The 21,025-nt window shown below is 40.1% G+C and overlaps 1 protein-coding gene across 2 annotated transcripts; it reads right to left on the minus strand.

Moving 5' to 3' along the window:
* Positions 1-2,754: 2,754 nt before the first annotated feature.
* LOC140244264 (uncharacterized) lies at positions 2,755-20,772 on the minus strand. Of its 2 annotated transcripts, none has more exons than XM_072323904.1 (10): positions 20,736-20,772; positions 13,965-14,065; positions 13,286-13,355; positions 12,756-12,864; positions 11,514-11,603; positions 8,846-8,887; positions 8,270-8,409; positions 7,485-7,698; positions 5,047-5,212; positions 2,755-4,316 (listed from the first exon to the last, which is right to left on the minus strand). In XM_072323904.1, exons 1-10 carry the CDS (start codon positions 20,759-20,761, stop codon positions 2,803-2,805), a joined length of 2,472 nt encoding a protein of 823 aa, XP_072180005.1. In that variant the 5' UTR covers positions 20,762-20,772; the 3' UTR covers positions 2,755-2,802. The 2 variants fall into 2 exon arrangements, with proteins under 2 accessions (XP_072180005.1, XP_072180004.1); XM_072323903.1 differs by having other exon boundaries at positions 8,270-8,412.
* Positions 20,773-21,025: the final 253 nt, after the last annotated feature.

The following is a 21,025-nucleotide window of genomic DNA, read 5'->3' on the forward strand; positions in this document are numbered from 1 at the left end:
CTTTATGTGTTGACCAAAGGGAATTCAAAGTTTCTTTCATTGTGAGATATATTTTGGGCAACAATAAAAAAAGAAAAAAAAAAGAAATCTATGAAAAATCTAGAAGAATTAGTGTGAATTAAACAAGGAAAATGTTATTCAAATTTTTTATGAAGTTCTTCCGTCGAGATGTTTTTCATTGCAACTGATTGACAAATTGCCCTACATCGACGTAAATAAGCACTGAATTGATCAGTGTTTTAGTAGTAGCCATGATAAAAAATCATGGGCGTACATACTCGAGCAGGATTCGAACCCACGAATCAGGAGGTCGTGGGTTCGAATCCTGCTCGAGTATGTACGCCCATGATTTTTTATCATGGCTACTACTAAAAAACACTGATCAATTCAGTGCTTATTTACATCGATGTAGGGCAATTTGTCAATCAGTTGCAAGGAAAATGTTTGATCCCAAACCAAAACACGAGTAAAACTGCTCAGCGTGTCAAGACCAACAAACTACTGTTGAATAATCACTCTCTACATTTGTCTTCCTTATCCCTGTCTGTTTACAGTCAAAGAGACTACCCCCAATGATGAGCACACATGTATGTCTTTATATGCTGCATATCATTACTGAGCTGCAATTGGCTTAGTGGATAAGAATGCTATCACTGGCAGGTCCTATCTGTGACATGATTATTGTCAAATCTAAAACATTCAACAACATGCATTGAGAACAACAGATTCTTCTTTTTTTAAGATACTCTTTCATACAGTCTTAGCACTTTCCTGTCACATTTCCTTGTTTCTTGTTTATCAATACTGTATTGCATCATCTTGTGTACATATCCCTATCATAGCAGAACATGTAGCAGAACATGTTCATACAGTGTATATTTGGGGCTGTATTCTAACTGTACAGATGTGAGGGGGTCAAGAAATAATGAAATAAATTAGCTGGACTGGACAACCTCGTAATAACAGGATCCCCCAGTAATGTAAGGACACCTCACTGGCCATAAGTGAGAAACCAAGTAACAATGACTGCTTGAGGTTAGTATCTCTATCATCGTTGCTATCCTCCAAGCTAAGCTATATTTTAGTTGAAAATTTGACAAGACGAGTCTAGTGGCAAGTATGAGAGCAGCAAAACAGAATGCACGCTAAAGATTCCACTTTACAATCCTTGGAGTATTTTGTTTTTGTTTGTATGACCTACATGCACTCTTAGCAGGACAACGAAAAAGTACTTGCAGACAAGGCAGTCCCTCTTCTTGCTATAGAAACAAAAAAAAAACAAAAACAAAAAAAACTAGAAATGTCGCTTTGGCGACTGGTATGCCTCCGCCATAATGCATGATTTTCCCAATAGGTCTAGATAGTACATGTGGACACTGTGTGATTACATTTTCATAAAATTGGCAAAATATTGGAATGACAAGTTTGTCACAAATGTGTTGAATGTTCACCTTCCTTGACGTAGGTTTAATTGGATGAATAGGAGAGCATGTATCTAGGGATTTAAGGACTTTAACTTGACTTTGACCCATTCATACATTTAGGCATTGAGTAATTTTCAAGGTACAGGTGTGGAGAAAAAGTGCAATTTCTGAATTGAATAGTAAATTGTTACCATTTTCATCTGGCCCTTGACCCTAAAATTCATAAGATAATTACTTTCAGGTAGAACATGCATAATATGTACTAAGTTTCAAGGTAACTTGAGCCACTTCCGAGATATGGAGGAAAAAGTTAGTTCAGCACTTTCACTTGATCTTTGACCTTTTAGGCAAAAAGAGAAAGAAAAACTTTCCAGAGAATTTCTATTAGGTTACACACGCATACACCAAGTGTAAAAAAATAACCCTGCTGGCATTGCATAAATATGAGGGTAATAGTAAAATTTTGAAGTCTTGCACTTGACCTTTGACCCCCTGACCTTTGACCCTATGAACCCTACATTCTCTAGATAATCACTTCCAGTCAGTACATGTATATACTATGTTCCATGAAGATACCTTGAACAATTTTCCAAGGTACTGAGAAAAAAAAGAAGTTTTAATATTTTTACTTGACCTTTTGACCTTTGACCTTTGACCTCATGACCCAAACTTTCACCAGATAATCTTAATTGGGTAATACATGTATACACTAAGTTTCAAGAAAATCTCTTCAGGCATTCAATAGATATGGTGGAAATAGTGAAATTTTATGTATTTGACCCTGACCTTTTGACCTTTGAACTTTGACCTCATGACCCAAACTTTCACCAGAGAATCTTAATTGGGTAATACATGTATACACTAAGTTTCAAGAAAATCTCTTCAGGCATTCAATAGATATGGTGGAAATAGTGACATTTTATGTATTTGACCCTGACCTTTTGACCTTTGACCTTTGACCTCATGACCCAAACTTTCACCAGAGAATCTTAATTGGGTAAAACATGTATACACTAAGTTTCAAGAAAATATCTTCAGGCATTCAATAGATATGGTGGAAATAGTGAAATTTTATGTATTTGACCTTGACCTTTTGACCTTTGACCTTGAGCATGTGCACCCAAAAGTTGATAGGCACAACTTCACCCCCTAATACACATACATGCCAAGTTTCATTAGGATACCTCAACAGGTTTCGATAGTTACCTTGTCCACAAAATTCATTACGGACGGACGGAAGGACGGACGGACGGACGGACGGACGGACGGACAACCCGAAAACATAATGCCTCCGGCACCACTTCGTGGCGGAGGCATAAAAACAATGCTGAAATGTTGTGGAACAAAATTACACAACTCTAGAATTCCAATACTGGCATCATCTTTCTTCAATAAGTTTGGAAGCTACACATAAAGATTTCATGGCAGCTAACCTCAGCCTTTCTTCTTCTTTCTCATCGTCATCCTCATTGGTTACAACACTGCCATCTTTGCCACTAGCATGAATTGTCTCCACAGGTGCAACCTCTGGCAGATTGGATACATGGTCATCATCAGCCACAGTCATTTGATTCTTCTGACGTTGTTTTATTCTCTCCCTAAGTTCAAGCTCTTTTTGAATCATTTCAGCAGCATCAACTGACATTTTCTCTCTTTCCTCATCTGACTGCAAACTCTCATTCTCTGAGTATATAAATTCTTGCCTCCTCCTTTTCCGTTCCCAAGGATCATGTCGTCTTTTTGAGCGTGAGCTTTTCTTACTCTTTCTTTTCTCTTTCTCCTTCTTAGATGGTCTCAAAGTTTTGGGATCCTTGGTTTCATCATGATTGCTTTCACTTCTCTTCAGACACTTTTGCTGGTTTTTCACATTGTTGCTGGGACTCTCAACATGAAATGCCAGTTCTTTGTTAGTTGAAAATTCTGGGGAACACACAGTAAGTTTATCCTGTGATGTCTCTTTCACTTGAAGACCATCTCCAGAAGATATCTCATCCTTCTCCTCCTCCTCATCATCATGGTAACTGTTGCCATGGTGAGGATATTTCTTCTTCTTATACATCACATCCCATTTTCCCTCACACCTCCCTAACTTTCCGTTTATCGCCTTTTCATTTGTTTCTGGGCTACTACTTCCTGATCTCACTTCATGCCGATATTGTGTTTGTTTGTACTCTCTGGTACTACGTCCTCTACTATTTTGGCTTCTATCTGGCTCTTGCTCCACGCTCCTGCTTCGAGACCTATCCCTCTTTGTCTCCCTCACCCTGTCTTTCTCCTCAGTGTACTCCTTGCTTTGAGGTCTCCTTTCCCTACTCCTGCCGTGATTGTCTTTGTACTCTTTGCCATGACTCTGTTGATGCCTCGATTCTCTATCTCTGCTCCTACTCCTGCTCCTCTTGTGATGCTGGACTCTCCTGCTACCACTTCTCCCTTTCCTTTCCCTACTCTTACTTCTACTTCTGCTTCTACTTTTGCTTCTACTTCTACTCCTGCTCCTGCTTCTGTTGCCTCTCCTCTCGACACTTCTGCTCCTCCTAGAATGTCTTCTCACACTTCTATCTCGACTCCTGCTCCTCGACCGCCTCCCTTTTGACCTACTCCTTGACCGTCTGTCCCTTGATCTACTTCTTGACTGTCTTCCTCTCGACCTACTCCTTGAGCGGCTCCTCCTACGACTTCTTCTCCACCTGTCATATCGACTTCGGCTCCTGCTTCGTGATCGTCTCCTGCGGGTGTAGCTATTGAGTTCTCTCCATTTATCATTACCATGGCGATGGGGCGTCCTGGGTGGGTAGTCCTGATCCGCTTCTGAGAACTCCCTGCTGGGATTCTGGAAGACATGGAGGAAGTTGCAGTGTTTCCCCTTTGGACAACGATTGCGGTGGAACAGACCTGGAATTGAAGCAACAGTGACATCAAAATGAATTGACGTGATTCATTCCAAAAGGAAAGTATGACTGCCGCCTTGAAATCTCCCATTAAAGGTACAGTTTACCTTTGGGAGCAGTGATTTAAAAAAATGTTTGAGATATCACATTTGACGCATATGTGTAGGTCAGTTGTATCACAAAACATCCTACCATGTGAAAATTTTGCAATCAAGCTCAAAATATAAGGAGATATCACTATTTTTCTCAACAAACCATAACTGTAGACGGTTTAGTCGAGAAACATTTTTATCATAACTACTGTTCACATTTTGTATAATACCTAACATTACTTATACTCACTCAAATTTTTACATTGGTTGTTTTTATCCCTAACTCATTATTTTAAAACTATTTTGAAGCAGTAAAGCTGGGTTTTTGTTTCATCTGCAAATGGTAAAGAATGCCTTTAAACTGAGCTGTATGTTGTAGAAGTGTATGCCTAACACATTTATAAGGTCACATATGTAAAGTATGGTTTGGGTTAGGGATGTCAACAAACCTACTTGCAATTTACAGATGTATTGATATATGCAAACTCTTCAACATTTCACAAGGTCCTCCTTACGTAAGGAAATAGCAGTGTCTAATTGACATTTTCATTAGGAAGGGGACCTTCTCTGCACAGACAGTTTTCCAACTAATAAAACACAAAATATCAGAAAGACACGTAATAATCAATGAGAAAGTGGTACCACATATTGCTGGCTTCCACTTGGTGACGGCGCAGTACTGTGGAGCAAGCTGCTGCCCACCATAGAAGCGTCCACTGAACACCTCCATTGCCCTTGCTGCTTCCTCCTCCTTGCTGAACTGAACATACACATTTCCCTTCAAATGTGGCTCCCAATTACGGCACACCTGTGACAGGGTATGGAAAAAAAGTTTTCAATAATATACTCAATATCATTTTCCATTTTCTCAAGGAAGCTGAAGTCTGTCTTGATACTTGCACTTTATCAAAAGTGATCAACATTTAAGAAGTCAGTCACCAACAAACTATTTAAAGCACATTTCCTGCAAACAAACTAGCTTCTGATGACGATCAAAGTGGTGGCAAAAACCGTTACAAATGTCACATACTCACACATACTTCTGAGCAAATGATGCCAAGTTACAGTGTGTGACAGAACAAACTAGAAATGTCGCTTTGGCGACTGGTATGCCTCCGCCATAATGCATGATTTTCCAAATAGGTCTAGATAGTACATGTGGACAATGTGTAATTACATTTTCACAAAATTGGCAAAATATTGAAATAACAAATTTGTCACAAATGTGTTGAATGTTCACCTTCCTTGACCTAGGTTTAATTGGATGAATAGGAGAGCATGTATCTAGGGATTTAAGGACTTTAACTTGACTTTGACCCATTCATACATTTAGGCATTGACTAATTTTCAAGGTACAGGTGTGGAGAATTGGTGTGAATTTCTGAATTGAATAGTAAATTGTTACCATTTTCATCTGGCCCTTGACCCTAAAATTCATAAGATAATCACTTTCAGGTAGAACATGCATAATATATACTAAGTTTCAAGATAACTTGAGCCACTCCCGAGATATGGAGGAAAAAGTTAGTTCAGCACTTTCACTTGATCTTTGACCCTTTGACCTTTGAGGCAAAAAAAGAAAAAAAAAAAACTTTCCAGAGAATTTCTATTAGGTTACACATGCATACACCAAGTGTAAAAAAAAATAACCCTGCTGGCATTGCATAAATAAGACGGAAATAGTAAAATTTTGAAGTGTTGCACTTGACCTTTAACCCCTGACCTTTGACCCCATGAACTCTACATTCTCTAGATAATCAATTCCAGTCAGTACATTGTATGTATGTTCCATGAAGATACCTTGAACAATTTTCCAAGGTACGGAGAAAAAAAAGAAGTTTTAATATTTTTACTTGACCTTTGACCTTTGACCTTTGACCTTTGACCCCATGACCCAAACTTTCACCAGAGAATCTTAATTGGGTAATACATAATGTATACACTAAGTTTCAAGAAAATATCTTCAGGCATTCAATAGATATGGTGGAAATAGTGAAATTTTATGTATTTGACCCTGACCTTTTGACCTTTGACCTTTGACCACATGACCCAAACTTTCACCAGAGAATCTTAATTGGTTAATACATGTATACACTAAGTTTCAAGAAAATATCTTCAGGCATTCAATAGATATGGTGGAAATAGTGAAATTTTATGTATTTGACCCTGACCTTTTGACCTTTGACCTTTAACCTCATGACCCAAACTTTCACCAGAGAATCTTAATTGGGTAATACATGTATACACTAAGTTTCAAGAAAATATCTTCAGGCATTCAATAGATATGGTGGAGATAGTGACATTTTATGTATTTGACCTTGACCTTTTGACCTTTGACCTAGAGCATGTGCACCCAAAAGTTGATAGGCACAACTTCACCCCCTAATACACATACATGCCAAGTTTCATTAGGATACCTCAACAGGTTTTGATAGTTACCTTGTCCACAAAATTCATTACGGACGGACGGAAGGACGGACGGACGGACGGACGGACGGACGGACGGACGGAAGGACGGACGGACAGACGGACGGACGGACGCTACGACGGACGGACGGACAACCCGAAAACATAATGCCTCCGGCACCACTTCGTGGCGGAGGCATAAAAATTGTGACAAAACAAAAAATTGCTTGGAAAATATAATGCACTGCTGTTATTCCAATTGATTTTATCAGTAATATCACATAAAAGATGGATTATGGTAGACGAAAAAAAAAGTCTTGGGTCACTGTCAAATTTGTAACCCATCTAAATTTTAGTTTAGTAGATATTGCATACATACTGTAAAAGAGAAAGTTTCAGCACGAGTAATTTTTTTTTTTTTTTTTTCGCTCAGCCGAGCAAGATGAATTTAGCATGTTTTTTAGATTTTGCAAAATAAAAATATAAACAGTAATACACATAACAAGCAAAAATATGTACATGCTTTTATTTTTGCACCAGTTTCATGTTGCGCCAAATGCACAAAATGCACAAGATTCTGTTTGGTCTTGCTATATGTTTGTTTGTTTATTCAGCCTTTCTCTTTTATTGGTCCTATGAAGATTAACAATGTAATGAAATGTTTGCTTGCTTACCTTGAGTTGCACAACGTTCCCACACTCCCTGAATTCTGGCAGAACATCATCATAGAACTCCCTGAAGTTGACATACGCTGATTCCTCATCACACTCCAGTCCAACATCTGCATCGTATTCATCCCGGAAGTCAGACCCAAGGCCAAAGTTTGTGTACATTCCAAAAAAAACCAGAGTTGGGCTGCTCTCAGTAGGTGGATGTGTCCGAGAACATCTGACATTTGGGAAATGAAAAAATAAAAGTGACTGCTAGAAAATGATGAATCTAAAAGTCTCCGACAGGTTGTCTTTCTCTCTGTCCCTCTTTCTGTCTGTCTGTCTCTCTCACTCTGTTCTCCCTCTTAATACTACTTGAATTCTGTGGACCATCTTTGTTGTTTTTTTTTTTTTCCCCTCCCCCTCACAGTTGTAAGACTTCTTGTTGGGTACTGATACACTACTCAAAATTCAGTTCAGTGCATACTTGCACATAATTTTGTGCAAATGTCATTCTTTCTGGTGCTTTGCCAGAAAACAAACAAGCAAATAACAAGAGGAAAAAAAAAAAATGTTTTTAATATCCAAGTCTACTTGTTGATTAAAAATTGACGAAGATGGTTTAGCCACTTCAATGAAATTGTCCATAGCTGCATTCACCCAAGACTAATATTAGACATTCAAGTTAACAAAAAACATTACAGCATGAAGTCAGTCCCATTCCTCCTACACAGAAGCAAAGGTTAAGTACATGTATGTGTAACATAGCTTTGATATGACTGGCAGCTACTTTTATGTGTGGTACTAACCTGTCTCTGAATCGGCAAGCACCAGTCTTTGCAAAGAAGGAACAGACCTCATTCCGCTTCTCTGGCTTGTTTGCTTGGCCATGGGCAGGGTTTGGCTGGCTAGGTGGGGCATCTGGGTTGCGCCACTCTTGCGGGGAACCCTGCTGATTTGGCACAAGAAAGTTCATTTCAATAATATCTTTAAAGGGGAACTCCAATGAGCTCATGTGAAATCATGTTTACAGTTTATGACTTAGCCACAACAAACCCTTCTTCAAAAAATTCAGCATCATGAGGTTATTCACTGAAAAAGATACAAGCTTTTCTTTTTTATTCCATGTGTCACTCATCCAATATGCAAATGTGGTTGTGACTAATATAATAATTTCATGAAAACATGCAACACTCTAAAATTCTAAACTTTCTTTTTTACATATGTCAGAGTTTGATTAAACTTCTACAATTCTCTTTGTTTAATATTACTCATTTATTACAGTAAACTTGAACTTGGATTGCTTATGTCCTTTACAAGATATATAGGACAAGATTAAACCAAAGTTGTTGGAATAGATTTTAATTTCTGCAGTTTATTCTCACCTTTTCATTGCCCAGTTCCACATCAAGCTGTTTCAAGACATTCTAGATTTGGAGAAGACGGATGAGATGATCACATGACGAGGATGACAATCTACACAGAGCTCTGTTAAGTTCACAAATCTTCACTTCATGCTATCCTCAAAACCAGGGTCAATGACACAAATTTGATGAAAAAGCAATCCCAACACTTCAAAATCATAAAACAAGTCTTATATTGCCTACATAATAAAAACAAGCAAACATAACATTATGACACCGACATCACAAACATTGTTGAATTTGGTTTAGATAAATGCACCACCTGAACCTGGTTTAACAAAAGAACTGACCAAACACTGGTCATAAGTTCAATAGCATGTTTTACCTTGTCATAAACTCAATCAACTTCCCTTTGAATGAGTACTTCACCATGTCAAGAGAGCAAAAATACAAAATTACTTGGCACTGACATTACTTGTGTTGTACAGTTATGCATCATTTTCAATGTAATCAGAGAACATCTTGTGGTCCTGTGTCATCTTAATAACATTAGGGTTAAGATTACACTGCTAGGTATCAACAAGGCAAACCCAGGACATGTTCCATTGTACCAGGTAAAAAAGATACGCAAATATGCCGTGGATGAGAGAAAATGACAGCTGATTTCCCAATCCTGTAGCTGAGTGGTATCCAGGTTAAGGAAAGGCAAGCACACACACAAACAAATCTTAGATAATATATGCAATGCTACATGCAAGGAACAGAACAGTTATGTAGTTTAGGAGATTTTCATGTAGGCCTACAGCTATACTTCTTTTCTGAACCCAAAGTCCTAGAAACTAATTTAAAACCACAATATTGAACTAGAAATGTCGCTTTGGCGACTGGTATGCCTCCGCCATAATGCATGATTTTCCCAATAGGTCTAGATAGTACATGTGGACAATGTGTGATTACATTTTCACAAAATTGGCAAAATATTGAAATGACAAGTTTGTCACAAATGTGTTGAATGTTCACCTTCCTTGACCTAGGTTTAATTGGATGAATAGGAGAGCATGTATCTAGGGATTTAAGGACTTTAACTTGACTTTGACACATTCATACATTTAGGCATTGAGTAATTTTCAAGGTACAGGTGTGGAGAAAAAGTGCAATTTCTGAATTGAATAGTAAATTGTTACCATTTTCATCTGGCCCTTGACCCTAAAATTCATAAGATAATCACTTTCAGGTAGAACATGCATAACATGTACTAAGTTTCAAGATAACTTGAGCCACTTCGAGATATGGAGGAAAAAGTTAGTTCAGCACTTTCACTTGATCTTTGACCTTTTGACCTTTGAGGCAAAAAAAGAAGAAAAAAAAAAACTTTCCAGAGAATTTCTATTAGGTTACACATGCATACACCAAGTGTAAAAAAATAATAACCCTGCTGGCATTGCATAAATATGAGGGAAATAGTAAAATTTTGAAGTGTTGCACTTGACCTTTGACCCCTGACCTTTGACCCCATGAACCCTACATTCTCTAGATAATCACTTCCAGTCAGTACATGTATATACTATGTTCCATGAAGATACCTTGAACAATTTTCCAAGGCACGGAGAAAAAAAAGAAGTTTTGATATTTTTACTTGACCTTTTGACCTTTGACCTTTGACTTCATGACCCAAACTTTCACCAGAGAATCTTGATTGGGTAATACATGTATGCACTAAGTTTCAAGAAAATATCTTCAGGCATTCAATAGATATGGCGAAAATAGTGAAATTTCATGTATTTGACCCTGACCTTTTGACCTTTGACCTTTGACCTCATGACCCAAACTTTCACCAGAGAATCTTAATTGGGTAATACATGTATACACTAAGTTTCAAGAAAATATCTTCAGGCATTCAATAGATATGGTGGAAATAGTGAAATTTGATGTATTTGACCTTGACCTTTTGACCTTTGACCTTGAGCATGTGCACCCAAAAGTTGATAGGCACAACTTCACCCCCTAATACACATACATGCCAAGTTTCATTAGGATACCTCAACAGGTTTTGATAGTTACCTTGTCCACAAAATTCATTACGGACGGACGGAAGGACGGACGGACGGACGGACGGAAGGACGGACGGACGGACGGACGGACGGACGGACGGACGGACGGACGGACAACCCGAAAACATAATGCCTCCGGCACCACTTCGTGGCGGAGGCATAAAAATGACACCCATGTAGCAACAAGCACAATCAATAAAATGCCAGAAAAGAAAGGCATGGGAAACATTTTTGTTGCATTCAGTTTTGGGATAGAGTAGTCATCTAAAATATCATCAGTTATGCAACAGTGTATCAAAATGTGATGAATTTGGTGTAATCATTATGAAAACTATAATAACAAAGATGTTTCAAACTATGTAACCCTTAAGTCATTAAGTCACTACAATAGCTGCTATTCATTCGGTTAGATGTTGTGTAACGAACCAATCTCATGGTGGGTTGATCGTAGTTTTTCTTATTTGTTGTTGCTGGGTTCCCCCCCCCCCCCCACATAGTTTTTCTGCATTCAGAAAGATGCTCCACCAAGTATCTATAGTAGTGACGCTTTACTGATTGTGGATTGGATATCAGAACCGGATGGCAGTGCAAGACGAGCGGTGACATCACCCAACAGAGGCAGGGTACTCAGTCATCACCTCAAGTTCCAGGTCCTTCTTTTCTTTCTCCTTCTCTTCCTGTTCTCGTTCCCTCCTCTGTCGCTCCTCCCATTCATCCTGTATTCGCTTCTGTAAGAGACAGAGAGCCATGGTGGTAGAGAAATGACATAAATGGTATCCCTGGGTACCAAATAAAAATCAGCCATTTTGTTGAATTATTTATTTTTTTAAAAAGGTTGTACCCTGTGTGCCAAAAAGAGGTAATTATTTTGGTGCTGGAGCTAGCGCGCACTAGCCACTGCGCTGCACTGCACTAAAGCACACGCTAGTGGTATCGCAGCTTCCATGCACGCATAGTATAATATGCAGTGGCATGGGAATGCTATGTACACGCACACACAGTGCATGCGTTTTTCTCTGGCTGTCCTCGAGTGGACGTAAGGTGGCGCTACACAACGTGGTTACCCAGGGTGCTACGGTACCCCGGGGTAACGCGTGATGCATCAAATGTCTGTTGTGTGTTTCTGTTCCTGTTTCTGTGTGTGTGTGTGTGTGTGTGTGTGTGTGTGTGTGTGTGTGCATGTGTTAGTCTGGATGTCTGTCTGCTTGTATGTTGCTGTCTTTGGATATGTATGTCTTCAAGCATTGATCAATCATCACTCTAAAAAGTCAAAAATGCTTAATGAGGACAAACACTGCCAAAGTCTGCCTTCATATTTGCTTGACAGGAACAACACACTTTGATCATGTCAATGCATTTTAAATGGATACATGCTGGTATAGTGGTGTGTAAAGTGGCCTAATGCTTGAATACACATATTTGAGGACTCATTAAGAAAATGAGTAGTAACTTGTGTAGTCTCTTTTTTACTTCTTTTTCTGACAAAATACATAATCACATTATGCATTATCACTGATGTTTGGTTTTCAGGTATTTGGTTTATTTTTGTATTACAAGACTTTGATATGTGAGACACATTGGAAATTTGTATCATTTCTTGCATCAAAAGCCACTTAAAGGCATCCCCAATAACAGCATGGGTCCTAATCTCTGCAGATAAATATAAAAAAAAAAAAATGATGCACATCAAGAAAGGTATTCTAAAGGCACACAGTAAAGTCTGGTTTAAAATGCAATCATTGCACATACAGGTACTGTGCATGCAAAATTAAAGACATATTTTCTTAGTTGAAGAACATAAAGTAAATGCAAAAGAAACACATTAGTTTGCAGCTTTTCATGTGTGTTTGTGTTTTCATCAATCAGTCCGAGTGACTCACTCTTTCAGCTAGCTCTTTTTCCTTCTTGGCTTCTTCTGTCTGACGTTTTTCAGCAAATTCCATCTGAGCATGGTTCTCTCTCTCTAGCCATGCAGCATGGGCCTCCAACCTATCAGGGATAAATGTATTCAAAGTATTCAATCACATGTTTACCTTCAACCACTTTTTTACCACTGATTTTTCTTTTACCAGTTTATGCATTAGATCATCTCTTCATTGAAATAATAGTGTAAACAGTGGTATTAGTCACGACAGCAATCACACTAGAAATTAGGGTCCACATCAGTGGTAACAAGAACTTAAATATTCAATTTATTCTGAATAATGTAAAGGGCGAGGTTGGATTACAAAGAACATAGATTTCAAGTCCACCCATGTTAAGGGGTAAATCTGCTTAGGGAAAGCTAATACAATGTGCTCAGATATCTTCAGCAATTTTCCACACTGTGTTTCAAACATGGGGCTGTCTTCAACACTATTTCATTAGAAGAGGCTAACTTATGAGAAAAGAAAAATACTGTAATCATTACCTGGCTTGTTCAGTTTGAATACTGCCATCCCCCTCAACACCTGACACTCCTTGTTCTTCTTCTGTTTCATCTAAAGACAATGTGACAAACAATTCAAACAATTGATGAGAAGGATAGACGATATGAGGTATGTATCTCTTACAGTCAAAAGACTGAATAGAACATATACTGGTTATGACATAGTAAAAGAAACAGGATAGAGGCATAAAAGAAAATGATGATGCATGCTTACAAAGCAAATACTGATGTTACAATGGGAGTGATACACACAAAAATATTTAAGAGCAATATCCAATCACATTCATTCATAGTGGGACACAGTAGAACATCCCTCCACATTAACACTAAATTTCCAATGCAGTAATAAATATTTTGCTCATTCTTTTTTTTTTTTAGGGAAAAATATGGGCACATTATGACAAACATTGTGAACACTCTAAGTATACTCTTCTCAAAAGTCAGATTTGACACTCTACGAACTTACAAACCGTTATCAAAAAAGAAGAGGAAAATAACTTTCCATTAGCTATTATTTAAACTAGAAGTCTTGAAAAAAAAAAAGCTGAAACCTAAATGCATACCATTAATTTGTGGCATGTAAAACATTCCTTGCTGTGCAGAGGCAGACAAATTGTCATTTCAGTGGCTTATTGGTATTACTTATAGAAAAAGAACTTGCCAGCATTTTTGTCCCCTTTCTCGGCATCTCTCATCTGGGCAGCTGCTTGTCGTCTCTTTTTTCTCTTCTCTTTCCGCACTTGGGCCCGGAACAGCTTCCGCCTGTGGAGGGCATGCAGGGCAGATGAGATCTATTTGAGGGAAATCTACCTCAATATGATTTCTCATCCCATTTCAAATACTAATGTTTACAACTGCAGACAACAACAAAAACTAGAAATATCACTGAAGGTGATTAATACCCCCGCCCCGTGACGACAGTCTTACCCAAGGAATGATCTTTCCTTGATCTTCTGCCATTTAAATGCCGTTACGATGGCAACGCAGCTTCCGACACGTCCGAAAAATATGTCTTGCACATCTTCCCACCAAGACTAATATTGTGTGTGCCACATTTCATAAGCTTTTGTCAAAAACTGAGGAAGTAGTTCAATCCACAAGATCTTTCCTTGATCTTCTGCCATTAATATGCCGTTACCATGGCAACGCAGCTTCCGACACGTCCAAAAAATATGTCTTGCACATCTTCCCACCAAGACCAATGTGTGTGCCACATTTCATGAGCCTCAGTCGAATACAGAGGAAGTAGTTCAATCCGCAAGATCTTTCCTTGATCTTCTGCCATTTATATGCCGTTACCATGGCAACGCAGCTTCCGACACGTCCGAAAAATATGTCTTCCACATCTTCCCACCAAGATCAACTGTGTGTGCCACATTTCATAAGCTTTGGTCAAAAAACTGAGGAAGTAGTTAAATCCGCAAGATCTTTCCTTGATCTTCTGCCATTAATATGCCGTTACCATGGCAACGTACTTTCGGGTACTGTCAAAAAATGCGTCTTGCACATCTACAACCAAAGGCACACATCTGTACCAAGTTTCATGGAAATTGGGCAAAAACTGAGGAAGTAGTTTGCAACACAAAATTTTCCATCATTTTGGCTCATAATATGTGAGCTGTTACCATGGCAACATACTTTTTGTCACTGTCAAGAAATGTGTCATGCTGACCTATATCCTAAGACAACATTCAATATGAATTCCATGAGAATTGGAAGAACACTGATGAAGCAGTTTTGCCATGAAGCATTTTGCCCTATATTTTACCAATAACATGCCGTTACCATGGCAACGCACTTTTTGCCACTGCGGAAATATGTGTCTTGCACATTAACATATTCAGATGAACATCTGTACCTAATGTCATAAAAATTTCTCAAAAACTGTGGGAGGAGTTCGCGACGCAAGATTTGTACCCATTTTTGCCCATAATATGCCGTTACCATGGCAACGTACTTTTGGGTACTGTCAAAAAATACGTCTTGCACATCTACAACCCAAGGCACACATCTGTGCCAAGTTTTATGGGAATCGGTTGAAAACTGAGGAAGTAGTTCGCGACGCAAGATTTGCAACGGACTGACCGCCCGACCGCCCGACCATCCGCTGATTCCTATATACCCCCTTCAAACTTCGTTTGGCGGGGGTATAAATAGCATCAATAGAACAATATAATATGAGATGTCTAGAGAATTCAATCTTGCAGAGTATCCCATCAACTATAGTATTATGTTTCATTTTGTATAAAATGTACCCAGTAGGTCCCCTGGTCAAGAGTCCATGCATAGGGGATTTACCAATTGATACAGAGATAGTTTTCTCACATAGCTGCATTGTGTAGCATATAAGTAAACAAGAGACCCGTGGGTCTAGCGCTCACCTGAGTATCGCAAGTTCACCTTTCACGCAGTCACTAATCTAAATTATTCACAGCTCTACTAAAATTTGACCAGGCATTCTCAAGTAGAAGATGAAAATGTACAATAAGGGCCCAAATTTTTTAAGATTCCTTAATTTGGGGGGATTGGGGGCCCCCTGGGGCCCTCTGGGTGGGGCATGGTGCCCATTTTGATAAATTGAGATCCTGACCCCCTAGGGATGCTACCTGCCAAGTTTGACGAAAATCCATCATGAGGTTTTCAGGAAGAAGATGAAAATGTACAATTCAGGCCCCCATTTGGACCTTCCCAACCCAACCCCGCCCCCAAGAGGGGCACCCCTAGATTTGCTATGAACAAACTTGAAACTACAGTCATTAATGTACTCACTCATAGTATTATCTTAGCTCTATAACTTCTGATTCTAGAGAAGATTTTTAAAGATTCCTTCATTTTGGGGGGTTTGGCCCCCCCCCCCCCCCCCCCCCCCCCCGGGGCCCCTGGGTGGGGCATGGTGCCCATTTTAACAAATTGAGATCCTAACCCCCTAGGGATGCTACCTGCCAAGTTTGGTGAAAATTGGTCATGGGGTTCTCAAGAAGAAGATGAAAATGTATAATTTAGGCCCATTAGGACCCCTCCCCACCCCCTCCCCTGGGTCCCAAGGGGGGCACCCCTGATTCTGCCATGAACAAACTTGAAACTACAGTCATCAATGTACTAACTCATAGTATCAACTTAGCTCTATCACTTCTGGTTCTAGAGCAGAAGATTTTTTACAGATTCCTTAAATTTGGGGGGTTTGGGCCCCCCCTGGGGCCCCTGGGTGGGGCATGGCGCCCATTTTAACAAATTGAGATCCTACCCCCTATGCCAAGTTTGGTGAAAATTGGTCATGGGGTTCTCAAGAAGAAGATGAAAATGCATAATTTAGGCCCCATTAGGACCCCTCCCAACCCCCTCCCTGGGTCCCAAGGGGGGCACCCCTGATTCTGCCATGAACAAACTTGAAACTACAGTCATCAATGTACTAACTCATAGTATCAACTTAGCTCTATCACTTCTGGTTCTAGAGCAGAAGATTTTTAAAGATTCCTTAATTTTGGGGGGTTTGCCCCCCCCCCCCCCCCCGGGACCCCTGGGTGGGGCATGGTGCCCATTTTAACAAATTGAGATCCTACCCCCTAGGGATGCTACCTGCCAAGTTTGGTGAAAATTGGTCATGGGGTTCTCAAGAAGAAGATGAAAATGCATGATTTAGGCCCCATTAGGACCCCTCCCCACCCCCTCCCCTGGGTCCCAAGGGGGGGTCTTGGGGTTTTCAAGAAGAAGATGAAAATGTAAAAAGTTTACGCACAACGGACGACGGACGACGGACGCCGGACGAAGGGCGATCGCAATAGCTCACTTGAGCCTTTGGCTCAGGTGAGCTAAAAATGCCAAAACATAATTTCTACCAGGCTTCTGACACTCGGTCCCATCTGTCCCCTAGTCAGATGTAACGTTAGGCCTAATTTTGTTTCATTCATTTAGAGCCTAGGTTGTTGGATATTTAGGGCTGTTAGGGTGAGTTTGTACATGTATACATTGATCATTGTTGTAGATCCAAGTGTAGGCCCCTACACTCAGGGTGTTCCATGAAGGGTTTCAGTATGTTGCTGCAACATGCTCAAATTCTTGTGTAACATCAACTCTTGTGCAACATCCTCAAAAGCCAGCAACATGCATGCTATGCAACATTCTCAACTTGTCTCAAGAGTTTGCAACAAGCTCAAAATAACATGTATTTAAACATGTGCAAAACATAAAAACATCAAACTACTGCTAGTGCACTGGTACTTAGATATTGGTGTGCAAAACATGAGACAGAACATTCAATGTAAGCAGCACAAAGAGAGATAAGCTGTGAACTGAACATACAACATGCTCGTGATGTGCGCGCTCCACACACTTTTATACAATTTCTGCAATATTCTCAGATACTGAGCTTGCAGTGTAAAATTTCAAGTTGAGGACCACTAACTGCAACCAGCCTGAACATGAAGCGTTCACTCAAACCAACAGTATAACTGTGAAGTAGTATTCGGTCACCTACTGAAATTCGGTCACTTACACTTTCTACTGTCACTGTCACAACACACGCAAATCACATCAGTCCACATACTTGCACACTCACTCCCAACAGGAAAGTCCCAAAGTCCTCTCCAAAAATCCATCCAAAATCCCAAATTTCACTGTCAAAAGTGTAGAATCGGCATGACTTTCCCAAAGCGCACGCGGATTAAGCCCAGTTTTATGAGTACGGGTCGCCGAAAAAGCGCTAAAAATCAAGAAATACGCTGTTCTCTCACGGGATTTTTTGCTTATCGCAAGTTCAAAGTGTGATGGTTTCCTAAAAAACGCAAAAGAAAAACAAAATTTCCGAACGTGCTGATGCAGTGACTCAATGTACAAAGGTTGAATGCAAGTGCCGATTCCCCAGTATTCGGTCACCAACGAGTGCTGCAATGTCGCCAATGCAATTTTGTGCCAACAAGGTAGTGCGCGGCACATTTTTCAGCTGCCTTGAACACGCATTAACTTGAAAACGCATTAACGCGCATATCGCATGACCAAATTCTGATCGCGGTGAAGGTATTCTGGGGGATTTCCAAGGTGATATATTTTGGGATTTTGTGAAATTCTGTGAGATATTTAACAAAATGAAAATTGAGATTAAAGAAATTTGATATATATCACACACATTGTTGTGGATATTTTTTAGTTTAAAAAATATTGCAGAAAAGCTTAAATGACCGAATACTGGGGGTTTTACCCCACCCATTTTCACTTTTCACACAACTTTGACAAATGACTTCAAAACATAACTTCAACAAAAATCACATCTTAGAAAGTCTAGAGAGCCTAGAACTATAGCCTATAGACCACATCTAGGTAACTCAAATAACTGCGACCAGCCCCAATGCAAAGAACAGTATAAATCTGTGTAAAAGAGTACCCTAAGGAGTGCCCCGGGGTTAAACTAGAGTAACGGACCCAGTTTGCTGCAGGTTAAGGCCTTTTCAATGGTATTTGTGACCCGCTACAACAAAAGGATCCTAAAGTCGCCGACGGGTGAGCCGAGAAAATCGAGTTTGAAGTCAGATCACCAAAATCTGTCAAAACGTTCGGATTTCTGTTTTTAACATAATTTTGTAGTCTAATATATCTTTTGTCAACTGCCGCAATTTTGAAGCTAAATGATCAAAGGAAAGGCCTGAAAATAGCATTTTTCTGGGCCATGCTCGGCTCTCCCGTCAGCGACTTTAGGATCCTTTTGTTGTAGTGGGTCACATTTAGTAGTATTCTGGTAAAACGGGTAACAGAAATTGAATAATTTTTTTTTTTTTCTTTATTGGAAGAGGTACATGCAGTACCAAAGGCCTCTTGACACTGCATCACAATTTTGTATGGTGGACAATTACCCTAGTCATAATAATCAATTTTATGCAGAAAATTTGCAACCACCAAGAGGACCTGGTTTGTGGCAGGGGGGTCCAGTTTGCAGCACCCCACACAAAAATGTCCCCTGATTTCTTCAAACATTAAAATTTTGCAAAAACCAAATAATTTTTGATGGTCCAACTAGTTTTCAGCTTGTTAGAACACTTTATTTGGATTCATTATCTCGATCTTTCATGATTTCAGTTTTTCAAGATCGCATGTATTTCATCAATTTCCACCCACTTTGACATGTAAAATAGCGCTATGTGTGTAAATCCCATAGGGATGCCGCAAACCGGACCCATCCCCGACATTTTGGTCACTGTTGCAATCCTCAAAACTGACAAAGGAAATGAATTTATTTTTAGAATATTTAACACAGTTAGGCCCTACACGAGGAATCCATACCATGCCAGGCCTCTTTTCATAGTAAGATTTTGTATAAAGATACAAACAAGGGATAATGGTGGTTGCTTAGCAACAGAACAAAATCTTAACATCTTGTTAAGAAAGTCATCTTAGACCACTCTACTTTTTTAAAAACAGTGCGACACAGATGGTTTTAAATTAGAATTATGAAGGCCATCATCCGAGTTATTCATGATTCTGGTTAACTGGTATCAAAAGAGAGCTCTTCAGTTGCTCTTCAAATAAAACAATTTAGAAAAAAATACCCTTCGACTTTTGAAGTTATGGTTAGATATTCCTAGGGCGGGTGCCGCAAACTGGACCCCTGCAGCTGCAGCAAACTGGTTCATTTGACATTGGACTTGTTTAACACTTAAAGGTACAGTACGCCTAGGCTACAGGCAGGTAAATTTTACCCAGGCAGCTGCGCCTGAACAGATGCCATGCACGACCTAAACTTAACCCTAAACGCCAACTTCAACGGCCTAACCCTACACCGGCGTGACGGCAGAAAGGTTGCTCTCTTCTTGACCGAAAGATCGGTCTGTATCTGTCCGTCAGGGAATGTTCCGCGGAGACTGCGTCTGGCTTCACGGATCCCCTCCGTATACGGAGGACAGCGTTAATGGCAAAATATAAGAGTCCTCCCGACAGACGGATCTTTCTGTCTAGCTCTCTTCCACCTCCCTGTCTTGTCTTGTCTTGTCAGTACTGCACCAACCGCCGCTGCTGGGCTATAAACGTGCACTGATGACAGTGACAGGGCCGTGTTTCACCCACAGGTTTACAGTGACGTACCCTATCCAGGCAAGACGCTACTGTAGTATCTACTGAGACCCGAGTACTAGTATGTATTGTAACCGAACCTCACCACCGCCACCGGCGCGGCGGCCGGCGGCTAGCGCTGCCCGAACGCTTCGGCTCGGGCCACGAAGCTTTTGAGCGGCTGCGAGTGTGCCACTCCACTACGCACTACGCGTCGGTTACCAACTTGGTCGCTCTCCATTGAACTGATTCCACTGGTCACAAAATATATTACAGCCCATTTCCGTAAGAACCAACACACATCCAACACTCAACAGGTAATAATTTCGTTTGTCATGTTATAAAAAGCCCATTAGAGGTTTAATTTGTTTATGATAGAGCATGCAGTAGCACTTACGGGATGTGAACAGCGCAGGCTGCCATTTTGGTGTCCTTCAACAACTGAACTGAGAGGGGGCGCTCTTCAACATCTTACTAGTGAGCGTAGGGCCTAATGTACTGCTCTTAGGCTGGTTACTGGTAGTTGTAGGGCACAGTGACTGTCTCTTCTGGACGGCAGGCACTGTCTTGAGGAGCTAGCTGCAGCTGAGCAGAGGATTCGAAAAGACCATGCCGGTCCGTTTTAGTCTTCAAACATAAATCTCAGAATGTCCTGTAGTCGCTTAATTTTGTAGCTATGAGACTTTC

Source organism: Diadema setosum, chromosome 21 (assembly GCF_964275005.1).
Source record: "Diadema setosum chromosome 21, eeDiaSeto1, whole genome shotgun sequence".
NCBI classification, from domain to species: domain Eukaryota; kingdom Metazoa; phylum Echinodermata; class Echinoidea; order Diadematoida; family Diadematidae; genus Diadema; species Diadema setosum.

Excerpts from the sequence above, each read along its gene's own strand:
- LOC140244264 (XM_072323903.1), bottom strand. The coding sequence starts at position 20,761 with ATGGCAGCCTGCGCTGTTCACATCCC. Across the intron at positions 12,865-13,285 it reads ATTCAAACTGAACAAGCCAG|GTTGGAGGCCCATGCTGCAT; the intron begins GTAATGATTACA and ends TATCCCTGATAG. Across the intron at positions 11,604-12,755 it reads AAAAAGAGCTAGCTGAAAGA|AAGCGAATACAGGATGAATG; the intron begins GTGAGTCACTCG and ends TGTCTCTTACAG.